Source organism: Priapulus caudatus, unplaced genomic scaffold, assembly GCF_000485595.1.
Source record: "Priapulus caudatus unplaced genomic scaffold, Priapulus_caudatus-5.0.1 Scaffold33, whole genome shotgun sequence".
Taxonomy (NCBI): domain Eukaryota; kingdom Metazoa; phylum Priapulida; class Priapulimorpha; order Priapulimorphida; family Priapulidae; genus Priapulus; species Priapulus caudatus.
Genome location: NW_014577094.1, coordinates 333,209 through 349,087, shown reverse-complemented (window position 1 = coordinate 349,087; position 15,879 = coordinate 333,209). Strand labels below are relative to the sequence as shown.

The 15,879-nt window shown below is 39.0% G+C and overlaps 2 protein-coding genes across 4 annotated transcripts in view; one reads left to right on the top strand and one right to left on the bottom strand.

Moving 5' to 3' along the window:
• The first annotated feature begins 6 nt into the window (after positions 1-6).
• Positions 7-9,647, top strand: LOC106816807 (protein FAM60A-like). 3 transcript variants are annotated; one of them, XM_014821446.1, is made up of 6 exons: positions 7-73; positions 3,908-3,987; positions 4,434-4,587; positions 4,798-4,978; positions 6,004-6,181; positions 6,511-9,647. In XM_014821446.1, exons 2-6 carry the CDS (start codon positions 3,914-3,916, stop codon positions 6,836-6,838), a joined length of 915 nt encoding a protein of 304 aa, XP_014676932.1. In that variant the 5' UTR covers positions 7-73; positions 3,908-3,913; the 3' UTR covers positions 6,839-9,647. The 3 variants fall into 3 exon arrangements, with proteins under 3 accessions (XP_014676932.1, XP_014676939.1, XP_014676924.1); XM_014821453.1 differs by lacking the exon at positions 7-73 and adding an exon at positions 114-135; XM_014821438.1 differs by lacking the exon at positions 7-73 and adding an exon at positions 3,657-3,765.
• Positions 9,648-12,302: 2,655 nt separating this feature from the next.
• LOC106816998 (ATP-binding cassette sub-family D member 3-like) overlaps positions 12,303-15,879 on the bottom strand; it is a 20,883-nt gene continuing 17,306 nt past the window's right edge. The window contains exons 15-17 of the mRNA XM_014821646.1: positions 15,220-15,315; positions 14,531-14,692; positions 12,303-13,397 (exon numbers count right to left, since the gene is read on the bottom strand). Coding sequence (XP_014677132.1) covers positions 13,320-13,397; positions 14,531-14,692; positions 15,220-15,315 — 336 coding nt within the window. The 3' untranslated portion in view covers positions 12,303-13,319. The remainder of the gene's footprint in view (positions 13,398-14,530; positions 14,693-15,219; positions 15,316-15,879) is intronic.

The following is a 15,879-nucleotide window of genomic DNA, read 5'->3' as shown; positions in this document are numbered from 1 at the left end:
ATTTGCAGATCTCGCGGTATTTTTCGGCATCAACAGAAGAACATTAATTCGGCGCCGAGATCAGCTGAGCTGGGTGAGTTGTTTACACGAAGATTACTTTGCTGACTGTTATCGTTTTATGTAGGCATAAATCTGGTAATAATATTATTGTTTGTATTTCTGCAGGTTTCGCTAGTGTAGAAGATATGACCTGCGTTGGTTAACTAAATGAAGTGATCGCGCTACGTGCTTTATATTATTTATCGGTTTTGAATTTGCGCAACAATCGATCTCTGTGTTCTGTCTCATTCAGGTACTGTCTCATACCAGATGCGTGCATAATGTAAGAATGAGTTCTGTATTGGTGTCAATGTCAGTGGCTCCAAGGTCTAGACGAGATCTCTGTAATACTGTGTATTTCGTACATCGTGGTTCATAATTCGTTGCTCTTGTATAATACTGGCATTACTAATACTCTGCCATGAAAGGGGGTCGTGATTGTTTGGCGGCAGTGGCCTAATTCATCATATAATCAAGAAATCTCTGTAACTATTTTACGTTTTATCAGTTTTGTCATAAACGAATAATATAGTGGATTGCATAAGGGTGGAAAGAGGTTTGAGTGGCACATATGTAAGGGGCCCACGTACAGTGACAATGTTACTAAAACATTGAATTGCAGCTAATAAAATGCATGACCATGTTGAAAAATTAAACATTTCAAATGTAAGGAGATTCATTAAGAATTGCTTTCACTGGTAATCGAAGAGAAAACCATGGTTTAACAATATGTAGTAGCTCGCTTATATTGAATGGTGCAAGTGACAGCTGGAACTCTGGATAGTTCTATTGATCCCATAATTTCTTTTCACCCTTTAGTATTATCAGGTACGTATCCAATGCTATCCATCTAACAATTGAATGGCTAGACTATAGTATGCCCCGCTGATACAAATTTAAGGGATTGGAAAAGCTTTACGGAAGTTCTACTTTTGGGCACACACACTTTATACTAGCAGAACTATTTCAATAGCATTGCCAATCTAAATGAATTGTGATGATGTTCATGGAAAGTGTTTGCAAGCTAGAGAACTGCTGTGAGCATTGCATATGAAACATGGTTATTGTGTTGATGGAAGGATACTTTGTATTACACACTTGCAATGTAATTCAGTACGCTAAACTTTTTTCATATTAACATGAATATAATCAGGAGTTAATAAAGACAAATCTTTATTTTGTCTTTATTAACTCCTGATATAATCAAGAGCCCATTAACCCCAGAGCGTACAATGCTGAAATAGGAAAACCATGGTGTCGTTTCAGCAAAATTAATAAAGTTTACCTACCTTATTTTGATACTTCTCTACCGGAATATTATGCAGGAGTCATAGCTAGCCAATATAAGATCAACTGCTGGTCTCTACGATGTTCCTATGCCGAGATATAAAGCGATAAAAATAGAGTACTTCTAGGTAATCCTAGCGCCATATCACCCAGTAACACGCCTCTCCCGCGTTTAGTGACAAGCGGCCGCGGCAAGCGGTTGATCTTATATTGGCTAGCTATGACTCCTGCATAATATTCCGGTAGAGAAGTATCAAAATAAGGTAGGTAAACTTTATTAATTTTGCTGAAACGACACCATGGTTTTCCTATTTCAGTGTTGTACGCTCTGGGATTAATGGGCTCTTGATATATGTATTACATATATTTTTAATTAACATTGTGCAGTTTATTTAAAGCAAGTAAGCTACATATCTAAATGCTTATTAGAGTGGTTGCATTATGAGCAAACCTGCACATTTTCACAACTGAGTAATTTCCATGCTAGAAATACTCAAGCAGCATGTAGTTACATTTGATGAATATTCCTGTTGAATGAGCAGTAGTGAGGTCAAATATTGTAATCGTGTGGTAAATAATTCCGTTCTGATGTCATGCTGTTATCGTGAAGGGTTACAATGCAGATGGTAATGACAAATTAGTAGCGGTAGCTGGGTGACTAAAGATGTCTGGTTTAGCAGTATTTTGCATGTACAGCAGCAGGAACAGGTCCTGTGCTGGTCTGGACAGCCGAGTTAACTGTTGCACAATACAGAGGTCATTCCACTCAAGCCTTTGATCTATAAATACTTGCTGTTTCCATTAGCTACACAGTAGAGCTGTAGGAATCTAGTCTCTAACTGACCAGGACTGACTGGCCCACTATGACACTCCGCTGGTCCGCTTAGCAAATGTCCAAACTAAAGGCTAAATTAATTCCCTCCGCTAAAGAAAGAAACCACAACCATAATTGGTATTATTTTCTATATATACTTGAATGTGTGTGTGTGTGTGTGCGTGCGCGTATGCACTGAGCTAGATCGTAGTCTAGCTAATATTGCTCATACAAAATGTTGTTATGATATATAATAGCTCGACAGCTCATTTGAGATATTATATTACATTAAAATTAACCGCATATTGTCAGTTATGACCTGCTACCGACAATTGACACAAATTTATTGAAAGTGGGTTGTACACACAGCCACACTGCTCAAACACATTGATAGCCGGGCCTGGGCACACTATACATAGCATCGTAGATCAATCCGTAAAATCAAGTCAAGCAGCCGAGTTTGACACTCGCGTGCTACGCGCGCGTTTCCTCGGCGCGGAAGTGTGCCAACTGGCCATGACTGGGCTTTCTGCACGCGCGTATAACGGCAGGCTATTATGTTTGCCCGTATGATAACTGTAAATTTCACTGAGCCACTAGCGGTACACGCGGCTAGCGGTACACGCAACGCAGGTGGTGCAGTTGGAGCGGTAGCGTCTGTTATCAGGCCGCCTAAAGTGCGGCTGCTGGCGTTCGGCTTTACTTTTATTTGTGCAGTCGAAGCGTGGATAGCGTGGCGGCTTTTGTTTGCGAAATTGCGTAAATCCTTTATGAAATCCCTCGGATTAAACTTCATAACTGAAATGAAAGAGCAGTCGCAAATAACCTACATAAGTGACTGCAGAGTTGAGATGTTTCAAATCCAGTGACTGCCCGGCTATATTTGTGAAATCGTTTGCGAAGCATGCAGTTCATAGCTGATAACACCAGTGTTCATGGAGTGACGGAGAGCAGAAAAGTGTGTGAAATGTACGATATGGCGTCTGGCTCGATCGGCTTTCAGTTGCTGACAACTAACACGCCTGCCGTCGGTAACAACTATATTCTCGTCCCAAGCTCGGATCATTTGGCACCATTCTGAGCGCACCCCGTTTCGACTGTCGTAGATAGCACCGCATAAACACATTCGTTCATAGCCTTCGCAAGGCTAGGCTGGGGGGACGCACGGAGATGATACAGCTCCATGGGTACTTCACGCTCTAATAGTTTTGGCGCTGCTCTGCAGATGTCTGTGAGCGATGTTGTTACCCCGGCAGTAGCAGCAGCAGCAGCACCTGCCCCACGCTAACCCGGCCCCACCCGCCAGCGCGTGCCTCCATTATAACGGGACTACAAATAATGAGCCAGCAGCCCAAGCCATTCGCGCAAGCTTTGTCTTCTGCGGGGGCAGCTGTCCTATTGTGGACGGAGGCAAAATGTCCCCGTTGTTGAGCCAGCCAGGGTGGCACGTACCGCAAGTTTTTATTGGGCTGCTTTGTTTCATTAAAATGTTGGCAGCCAATACCTGCGCTCGTTCATAATCCTCAGCATCAGTAACTACGTAGAGAGGGTGTTTAGGAACCAACTGGTTCGTCTATGCAACAGGGGGAATAGTTTAGTGTGAGGTTGCGTGCCTGAAGGATGGTGTGAGTTGTGCCTATATATACATTGTTCACTTTACTGATATGCACAGATTTGATCGGGAGTAGATAATTAAGTATTCTTTATTATGTCCTCCTGATTTTATAACGTGCGAATATGCATATTAATTCACGTTCTTTTCCACAGTGGACAATGTTCAGTTTTCACAAGCCAAAGACCTACAGAAGTGCAGATGGCTGCTGCATATGCAAGGCAAAGTCATCCAGGTAATTAGAAAGATACTAGCAATTCTGTGTTGCTCATTTTATCAAATTCTTGTATGTATGTGTTGGTAATTCCAAGTTATACACATGTTACTTGCACCTTATAGCATTTGTATATATACGTATAGTCTGGTATCTGATATTTGCACACTGATAGGTGGCAATATTAGGATTAATTCAAGGTTTTTTACTTGTCGGTCACACCTACTGTATAGCCGTTTCAATGCGAAGTGATATGGTACACTTATTGCGGATCAAGTCATCACCGATAACTATAAATTCGTGACAGACATTAATACAGGTCACCAAGTGCATCGCCCTCTGTGCGATATTCTATGAAACGCGACGATATAAATCTGATAGTACATAAAGGAAGCATTACACGCAACCTTCAATCGCATGTTGTTGACACCGGTCGTTAAGACTCGCCCTTCGTCGCTTGCTTGCAGCTCACGGTTTACGAGCAGCGAGAGATACGAGAGGCACTTTGCAGCCTGCTTCCAGGTAACAGAAGAGCGCGTAGGCGACATATGCAATGCGTGCGTTTTGCTGGTGAAACGCTGGAGAACGCTACCAAAGGACTGCAAGCGACACTGGAATCATGTAAGAAATGGTGCCACTATTGGGAGGACCAAATGTATTAGCTAAGACTACATAAAGAGGAATAAATAGAGGTGTAATTGGGAAAGAATGTTGTTATTTTGCACTACTCGAAGATGGTTGCCTTGGAAAAGTAGAAAAGAAAGATTTTCCCTGTTAGAATGATGGCTTCCAGTTGTTCTGATGTGTAATAGATTCTATCATGTCATGCAGGTCGTTGATGCAAGAGCTGGCCCTGGGACCAAAAACTCGCAGAAGATAGGCAAAGTGAAAATCACAACGAAAATTAAGGAAAAGGCTGCGAAACTAAAGAGACAACAGGCCAAAGAGCTACTGCGTCTTTCCAAACAGAAAGCTAGAGAGCCGAGTCCCGAACTGTCTGATGATGTTGCAGGTAAGAGTATAAATGTTTCTATAGCTATAATAGGCTAGTTAGCACACAAATACTTACATAGGACAAATGCCATTTCCGTAGTATTTCATCGAAAACAATGTAGACCGATTTTTTTTTACTCGTTTTCAACATTTGAAAATTGAAATGGAAGCGAACCAATCTGAATCGAATCGACGAACTGATTGTAATAAGAAAGCTGTTCGTCACACTTTTTTATGAGCGGATAGGCATTGTATACGTTATATGTGAGGAGTCCTGCTAATCAGCAGGCATACATGGTGGTTACAGTGGCAGCTGCATCTAACGGAATTTCGGCATCGATGCCATATGCTTCCCTGGCAGCCATTCTTTTGTATTTGCGGCGTGTGTGTGTGTTGTTTGCCCCTGGACCCCAGAACAGTCACCCACATTGTGTGCTAAAGTGCAGCTGCTCTGCCTCACAGCTACGATTGGAGCGATGCTTAGTTGACGGTTTTTTTAAAAGTTGACACAAGGTAGAGTAGGTGTCAACATGTAGCTGATATCATACTAGCCCGAGGCAGCTGTAAGACTAAACGTTTACGCATGTCATACGTGTCCCTTTCTAACTCACTACCACATATACTAATGGAATAAGAGGAGTTCACATAAACGTTTATGATGATTTTGCAACAAAAAATTGATCATTGAAATACCTAAACTTATAGTTGCATGTTAGTTGTTTACTCAGTTTATTCCGTGACATGCAGTCAAAGCTATTCCAGCCGATTTCGCCTATATAAAACGGACGTCTGTATGTAAAGGACACTCTTTGGCATTTCCCTTACGTGGCACTTGCATAGCGAAACCACCTCTATAAAACGGACGCATGTCTAGAAAAGATACTTTTGGTGTTTTTCTCGAGCAGTGCTTATATAACGGTTTGATTGTATATGCGATAAACAGTAGGATAAAATCATACACACTGGCTGTGAATCCCCGATAAGACTAATATGGTGGACCGAGATCACGTTGCCTGGTCTGATAACGTGACTCTGTGCCTGCAGGTGACGATGAAGAGCGCGTGTTGTCACCGAGCCCGACACCGAGCGAGGAATCAGAGGAGTCAAACTCGGCACCGGCGAGGCGCTCTCGCAAACGCGCTAGGAGGAAAGCGCCACAGCGGGCGGAGCCTCGGTCCACGATGCAGTTCAGCTCTTTTCTTGACATGAGTTACTGGCAAAGGTAAGAGGGCTAACGAGTGTGCGAGGGTGGGACAGTGAGTAAGTAGGTAAACGAAAGGCATGGGGGGAGGTGTAGCGAGAATGAATTATTGTGGAAAAGGGACGAGTTAGAGGAACTCTAACACAAAGTTCTTGCAAACAAAAGTTGGAGAATTGGACGGTTAACGAATGCCGGGAAAAGTATTTTATAAGATATGAATAATAATTAATGGTGCTCTGCTACTGATACTGCATTAGTGATTTCTCTTATATGGTGCTGCAGTATAAAATTGTTTGTAATATGGTGCAGTAACAAAGGTGGGTGATTTTATTTTGCGTTTTTCTCAACAGGACGGATATTTGTTGTGGAACCATTTTCAAAGGCCCGTGTGGAACGGTGCTTGTTGACCCAACACTCCTACATCCCTGCAGACTGTGCCAAAAGCCCGTTGCGAGTGCAGATTCAAGCAATTCAAACTCCACCAAGTACGAACGTGAAAACATGGATAACACAGTACAGAGTGACAGTGGGGCCAGACAAACGATCAACGAAACATCTGAGGAGGTGAGCAGTGATCACGAGGACGTAATTTCTCCACCCAGCAGTCCCTGGACAAACATAGATCTAGGTATGGCTGGGAAGTCAACCGCATTTGCCCCCATGTTAGGTGCATGTTAGAAATGTCAGTTTATGCTGATCACCACTTCATAGGCCAATTGGCCGTGTATAGGTGCGTGTAAAAATTACCTAGTGATTTTGTAATGTTTCATGCAATCACTTTTATACCATGTCCCCCAAATAATTTTTAACAGTGTTTCAGCACTTTTTATACAGCTTAATTGTCTCGTTATTGATCCTTTTTTTACAATTAAATAGAGAAATGAGACTTTTATAGTAACAGTGTAATCAATAAGTGGTATAATTATGATGAAAATGAAACCTTCCAAGATATTTTTGGTCCCATTCATCACGTTATTGGAAAACCAATGGAAATGTTTACATATCATGCATCACTGTGAACAATTATTTGGAGGAAACAGTGTGCCATTAATGGTGCCTATAGACAAGGTAAAATTGTGCATGTATGTGTTTAATACGTTTTATTAATTGCATTTTTGTATTTACATGTGGATTATTAAATTAATTAAACTATAAATTTTCTATCAAAGATTTTAGCTGATACCATAAGATGCATCGTTATCTGTTGTGGGGGCCAAATTGTTGGAGATACATGGTTGTGCTCGTTACTTTATGAAAATGTTTCCTTTCATAAAGTTTTGAAATATTTATGTGTATCGAGTCATTTTCTATGAATTTTATAATTATGTGCTTGGAACATTTATCCACGTATAAGAAGAATCTAGAACAGCACAATTGTTATAGAAAGTTGTATATACTGAAATAGTTTGAAGATAAAGTACATTAATATTATTTATTCTTATATACAGGCATTGCCATGATCTCTTATATCATTAACTTTCTACCTCCCTTCATCTCTCCCTTCCCACTTCGCTTTCTGTCATTTTTCCCGTTCTTTTTATACGTACCCGTAATGAAATCTCAGGTTTTTGAGTCTCATTATTCTTTTACAAAATGTAATATTACACTCTAAAGTTGCTTTTCTCTAAACAAGGTATATTATTACTATTTGGCAGCTAAGTACTGCATCAGAAGATCATCTGCATGGCTTTCTGTTAAAAATATGCATTCATCATTTTCAGTAGCCTCAGTTAAGCAATGATTATAAATCTGTGCATTTTATGTTGTTATGTCCTTTTAGTGTTCTCTTGTTCTAGTAAGAAATTAGGTTACTTAATGAAGAAGTTTGCCAAAATTGAGGAACTTGCCAAATAGATTTCTACTTGCCAACAATCTTCTTGCTCTAATCAGTGCTTTTATTTTCCATGTGCATTTTTAGTATGCTGTTGATATTTACATACAGCGATTTTAGTAATTACGAAGATGAGAATTTGTTATGTGACATTTTTTTTATAGGGGAATGTTTTTGAGACCTTTTGTCGATGATTTGTCAAACCAAAGGTTGATGCGAGTTTTATAGACACATTGTTCAGGGCATAGAATACATAGTTCGATGAAACTGACATGCGAAGTATTTATTCTAATGAAGTTGTAAGTTATATTGTACACCTGTGTGAAGCTTTGCTGTAGTGACATGAGATTTTGTAAGAGTTGCCAAATTGCTGTGCTGAAACTTTCCATTTTTGTGATCATGTGTAAATTCAGCAGATATGGCATCTCTGGAAATCGTGTAAAAACGTTTAAATTCATGTTTACATTACAAATCTACGTATGCTAAATGTATTTGCAAATGTTTACACGTGTACAGACGCTGTTGCAAAGTGAATGTGCTATCACGAGTTGAACGAGAGAATTATCTCTGGTTTCATGCTGCTCTTGGTGATATTTTCCTACAGCAATGGCCTTTTTAATCATTTTATTTTTGTATAAAACTGAAATGTGTCACGTATGAGTAGTGGTTGTCAGTGCTTGCTTAAAGATATAACTTAGGATAATGTGAATAAATAAACTAATAGCGGCATTGGAACCAACGGATCAACTAACGTTTATAGGTTTCTTTGTAGCCAACTTAATAAATGTAGATTATGATTGTCAGTTTTCGTTTATTGTAAATGCTACAACAACTATATAGTTGCTTGAGCATTGCCGCAAATTTTGAATGGATCCTTTTATGCTGAGTAGCTTTATGCATATATAGGGATTAAAAACATGAAGCGTTGCCATTAGTAAACTTGTGTATATTAAACTTAGTTGATTAGTTAATGAATTGTTTATGGTAGATTTGAGTGCTGTTTTTCTGACAGATGTTGATTAATTACCAAGTCTTTGAGTGTTGGAAGTCCACACACTGCTACACGTGTTTGTGGTTCGTATTCTATTGTCACTGTGCTGTCAATGTTATCAATGCTATTGAAATATCACCATTTTCGTAAAGTGCCTATGTGGACTGTGAATCCAACTCCCAGCTTCTTCTAATTTTACTGACAGAATTCATTATTTGTGTGTAAACTGAAATCAATTGCAGCCGCATCCAAATACAGAAAATTGGTGAATTTCCAGCATTTTTTTAGATGTGATTTTAGATTGTACGACTAATGTAATGTGTAGGTAGACCTCACCATTCACCCATGTATAATAGAATAAAGGATGCAAGTATGAATAAAAGCTACATTTTAGTGGGAATATTTTGTAGTATGGGTTGGGACATTTGGTGCAAATAAACTAACATTAGTATATTTGGTACCATGATCGCAGCAAGGAAACCTCCTATTGCAGAGGAAGGGACATAGTGCAAATATGAAATGGAATAGCATAGGTTGAATGATTTGCTGTAGTATAGTTTGTGAAGGTAAATTTGATTAGTGTTTCAAACAGTGTCATTAATCTCACAGCTAACATTGCACAGTACTCTATTAGTAAATAAATATTTTTGAAAAAGTTTAAAATACCGGCTTGCTTTTACTTTGGTTTACATTTTTAGCTCGCCTTGACATCGTCAAGATGAGCTATTGCCATGGGGCGTCGTACGTCCGTCCGTCAACATTTGGCTACGGTCAACGATAACTTGAGAACCGTTTGACCCACATGTTTCAAATTGCATACAGTTGTTACTCCTATGGGAGAGATGTGAACGTCCTATTTTGGAGCATGCCAGTTGACCTCCTTTCGAGCCACGCCCACTTTTTGGCAAAAATGGAAATGGCCATAAGTCCGTTCAGGTTCAACGGATTTTGCTCATTTTTGGTATGTGAATGAATAAGGACTGGCCCCAAAACATATCACACGGGTTTTGATATTTTTTTAAATTATGCAAATTAGGTAGATTTTGGCAATTTCACTACGCATTTCAGTGTCTGCCTACGGTCAACGATAACTCAAGAACCCACATGTTTCAAATTGCATACACTTGTTACTGCTATGGGAGGGATTTGAACGTCCTATTTTGGAGCATGCCAGTCGACCTACTTTCAAGCCACGCCACGTTTTGGCAAAAATGAAAATGGCCATCTAGATTCATTCGATTTTGTTAAATTTACCTACCTACCTACCTACCTACCTAATCATACCTACGTGTAATATTGTGTTTTAGATTCTTCGTTACAGTAATTTGACTGGAATATTTTGTGTTTTTTTTGCGTGCTATAATCGAAAACCAAAATGGCGATCATTTAGGCGTAGCGTCATCTCTCGCCCAGATTTAAGAACCCTGAAACAAAACTGAAATTTCTATTAGTATAAAACAGGGAATAAGGACATTTGATCACATTTCGGTCTGTCATAAATGAAACGCTTACCAAATTTTAAATATCATCTCCCTCTTCTATCACACCCAAGGTGAGCTACAGTGTCATTGACACTTTCATTATATAACCAACTAGTCTTTTACATTTGATATATGAAAATATAAATCATGTAGTTCTATCGTCAGTTTTTTATTTGAGCTCTAATAAAATATCAAGGGAATAACTGCATACATTAAATGTCAAGGGAATATAAATTCATACATTTTTATAGGTTATTCATCAAGTTCAATATAAGCTAGGAAATATTCTTACCACTATACAACAGGGATGAGAACGGCTAACATGATTAACTGAAACACTGGCGGGTGAGTGGGTGTGCGAGGAAATGCCCGCATAATCATTTTAAACCCAGACCACTCGATCAACACTCATCAGAATTACTTATTTGTATAACATTTTTTGTACTCCCTGTAGGGGCTGGCTATCGTTATCTGCCAAGTCCCCAGATTTTTATTACCCCGCTTCATTTTCTCCACGAATTTACACTGATCTAAAAGTTACCCTCCCAACACAATAACAAATCTGAAACTCGTGGATCAATGGAGTATTCTCTTCCCTGACACTACGTGCATTTTACGACCGCTATCTGAACACTAGCAATGATAGCCCGTTACAAGCTAGCTATCGCGTTTCACCATTTCACAGCTATTTATAGAAACAATTTGGGGGAATCACAGATTGTTCAATAAATCTCACCAACATTCATTAAACTACCCTGTCACACAGGATTTTTTTTTCCATGTTACAAAGCTGTGAAACTCACGTGTACTCAGTTAAAACTACCCCATTAAGACTGTCATCCTTTATTGGGAATAAATGTACACACGCACACTACGATACATGTTTTTCTAATTTAAAATACTCGAATATTGTATCAAATTGCATCAACAATATCTACAAATCTACGACAATTTTTTTTCTGTGTGACGGGGAGCAGGAAAAATGAATTGTGAAAATGCCATACTAACATTATCTTAGGACAGTTAAACCTCTTCAATCTGGCATACTATATATATATATAGTAGGGCTGTAACGATACACAAGCCTCTCGATTCGATCCGGTTCTCGATATTAGCGTCTCGATTCGATTCCCAAAATATTGAAATGTTATCTTTCTTTTTTTTTTTTTCCATTATTTTGCAATAATAAGTTATTAGAAATTGCCAATGAATACTAAATGGTGAATAGACTAGAGAGTAGATAGCATTATATACACTGCACAGCCGCTGAGTAACATTGGTGAGTAACACTCCACAGTATATAGCGTAGTGCCGCCATCTATTGGAAGAAAAAAGTGGTATCGAAGTGGAATCGAAAATACGGGAAAAAATATCGAGGATCGGATCGAGGGAAGAGAATCGCGATCCGATTCGATTTCGGTGGATCGTCACAGCCCTAATATATAGCCATTAATACTCCATTACAAGTCAATTCTTAAAACTGAATACCTTACCACCATTCGTTTTGGTTTCGTGTTTACGTCGGTGGACTCTGGTCGTTGTCTTCACTTTCTTTAAAAAGTTACTACCTCGTGGATCACGTAGAATATCTCATCTCGTATCACTTGGGTCATAGTTTGATTATAAGATACAATACATCAAAACGAACCTCAACAAAGTGCTTAACAAAGGGTTTGGTAAGGTTTTGCTAGTTTAAATTATGTTGCGAGGTATGACCTCGGTAATAACCTGGAGTTTTCTGCATTATGGCTAGCCGAAGAATGCCAGATTGGTGAGGTTCACCTGCATTCTATTATGGAAACAACACTGGTCATCACAAAATGACAATAATGCATAACAATAAGTATCGTACATATATTTGCACCAAGACTCGAATACTATATCACAATTGGGCCCCAATGCAATTAACTTATGTGTTCATTCTGTAAGTGCATTAAAAATCTGCACAACTATATATTATCATTTATCATACATACATCATAATTACATAAAACATGCTAAACCTGCCACAAAGAGGACACTCCTCAACACTTAGATCAATGAAGATTACTAGATGATATTTAAGAGCACTCTAATGCGAACATGTACAAAGCTACAGATATTATGTATATATAGGTTCGTGATAGCATCCACAAGTTCACAATTTCGTTACTAAAGTACCAACGTTCCTTGAGAATAATCAGTTACAAAAAACTAAAGACCGTGTCATTCATTAATATCATAATTGAGCACGAGTCAAACAACAAAATAACTATAATTATAAACAACAAAATAACATATTATCAGGCGTAGATAATAGCGAATCTATTCCCTATTATCTACTCCTGATATTATCGACTGATAGAACTGTAAAATCTAGTGAAATAGTTGCAACTTCATTTGTCACTAAGAACTAATAATGGACCTAAACGTAGCATACGTGAAATTGCTAGTTTGTTGTTGCGGCTTTCGAAAACGTCCTGATGCTGAGATCACGATACACTAGTCAACTGCTAGTGTCAACTGCTATACTGCTAGTAGCCTCCACACAGCTTTGCAATTTTCTGAATTAACTCCCTTTCCACACCTGCATCTGCCAACAACTGTGACACAGTCGTGCCCACAGTCGAGAACGTTCTGCACATTCATTGACTCTAATGTCAGAAATACCCTAAAAAGCTATCACTATAGTAAGTTTAAAACATCCATCCCTTTGCGCGATGCTTCAAACGCACTTCAAAAGTTACGACAATTTAGACTTACGATAGTCGTAACTATTCATGATGTTTCTGACAATGGGCCTGTGCTCGGTAACTTACTTTGCTCGGTAGATCGCACACACAATCCATGAGGAGCACAACTAACAGGTAGCAGAACTCAGGAGCCAAACTCCACGGTGTCCGACTCAATGCGCTTGAATTCGTATTCGCCTTGGCCGTCCATGTGCAAGTAGTACTGCAAGATAAACGGACGGAGCTTGTCAGGCCATATGCGCTCCGTTGTAAATTATATCTATGCAAAGTAAAACGTATACACAATGAAAGTGTCAATGACACTGTAGCTCCCCACAAAAAAGGACACAAATGAGTGAGTGAGAAGAAGTCAGTTTTAATTGAGCAACCATCGACGTACATTATAGAAACGAAGAGTATATGGGAGAACTCCCATTATATACTCTTGATAATTATATGTGTAATTTTTCATGTGAAAATAATAAATAATATTATATATAAATTATAAATAATTTATAAACCAAAATGAATCACAATTTGTGACGGTAGATGGCGCTATACCCGCTTTGATGTTTCTTAGCATAAATCATTATATCATAATAATATAATAATAATAGTATAAATCATAATATGTTCATAGCAGGAATTTTGCATTAAAGATATTGTCAATGAAATCTTGTAAAACGAACCAGACGAGTGTGACACCACAGACTGTTTGTTATCTGCGTGTCTGTATAATATGCTATATAATTGCCAAACCCTACCTAATTTGCATAATTTTTTTTAAATATCAAAACCCTTATTCATTCACATACCAAAAATGAGCAACATCCGTTGAACTTGAACTGACTAATGGCAATTCCCATTTTTGCCAAAAATAGGACGTTTAATATGGGAGCATAGCAGTAACAACTATACCCAATTTCAAACATGTGGGTCAAACGGTTCCTGAGTTATCGTTGACCGTAGCCAAATGTTGACGACGGACGACGACCCATGGCAATAGCTCAGCTTGACGATGTCAAGGTGAGCTAAAAATGTGAGTATTGTTTCCTGCCGTGCAGCGCATGTAAAATCGTGTTTTTGCCACTATAAAGTGAGCACTGCCAGCTACATCAAAATCTCATATATTCGTATAAAAATAACAAACAATATATATTATGTAGCATAACAAGCTCATCTGAACCTTAAATAATGCTGAAAGTGGGAGTGACGTTATCCTTTAACTGTAGACCTAACAGCTAGACCATCTACTGTTCTCAGTCATTCTGCAGCAACATCCACAGGAAAATTGCAGTATTCATCGCAAGGTCCATCTCCAGTACGTCACTGCTTAATACTGCCAGGGTAACGTACCTCGTGATGCTTCCACAACGACTTCCGATGTGAGACGGTGAACAGCGTGATGCCGACCTCCCGGCAGTACTGGTACATGCTCGACTCCACATCCACGCTCACCGCGCTCGTGCACTCGTCCAGGATCGCAAACTGCGGCTTGTGGTAGAACAGTCGCGCCATCTACGGGAAGCAAAAGGATTTTTTTTTAAACAGGAAAATCACGTCCCTTGTCATTAAGCCACAGACCGCTGAACCTCGAGTTAAAGCATAGACATTATTTTCACGACTATACTACATTACAAATGTATACAATGTGTCATTTCCCTCTTAAGATAGTACAGAATAGATGCTGACTACAGTGCCACCGCATGCAGTCTTCATATCACAAAAATCAAACAAAGACCAATCATGCTAACAAGCAAATATACAATACACACCTCATTTTGATTTTTTTTGTAAATTACTTGTCATTAATTATTAAGCACAGTTACCATATAATGCTGCTGCAGTTAGACACCATCCACTGAAATTGTTTGCCTGTTCTCGTCATTTTCCCTAATTGTACGTATGAGTTTATACGTAATATGATCAAATATGCATAACATTACCTAGTATTCAACGAGAATTTAATTTTACACTAATCTCATTATTTCCCTGATCTTTATCTAACATGCCCGACATGCCTTGACAATAGCTCTAATACGTACAGCTATTCGCTGTTTCTCTCCTCCGCTCAGTACATCCATCCAGTCTTGCACCGCATCCCAGCCTTCGTCTCTATCCAAAATGTACAGCAACTGAACCTGCGCACAATATGACACCAATGAATTCAATGTAAGTAAGGTATGTGAATTTCTATAGCACTGTTAAACTTACAGAACATTCATTATATGAGGTTATTTTATATACAGAATGAGATATGACAGCAGTAAGGAATATGCCAATCTACATAACACCCACCGTTCACCTGATAGTCAGGAGGCTTATGCACGTAATAGAGCCCAAATCTGCAAATTATGAAAGACATTTTTAAGGGTCAAATCTGGGTTCATATGTTCCTCAACTAAGAATTTTTTTGAGGAGCCCAAAAATTTGACCCCGGGAACCCCCCCCCTCCCTATGGGCCCGGTAAGGGACCCGAAACTGTTATTTGCCATATCTTTGCCCTTCTTTGGTCGATTTGAGCAAAGTTAGAGTCGATTTTGGGGTTTTAAACATCAAGGAATCGATTGGGCGTGGTTTGGAACCTAAATTTGTCAAAGGTCACGTGATATCGTTCCTTCGGGTTCACCTCGCGGGCCCGAAAATGGGTTTTCACATATCTCGGCTATTTTCTCAAAAAAAAGAGAGTCAATTTTGGGGTTTTA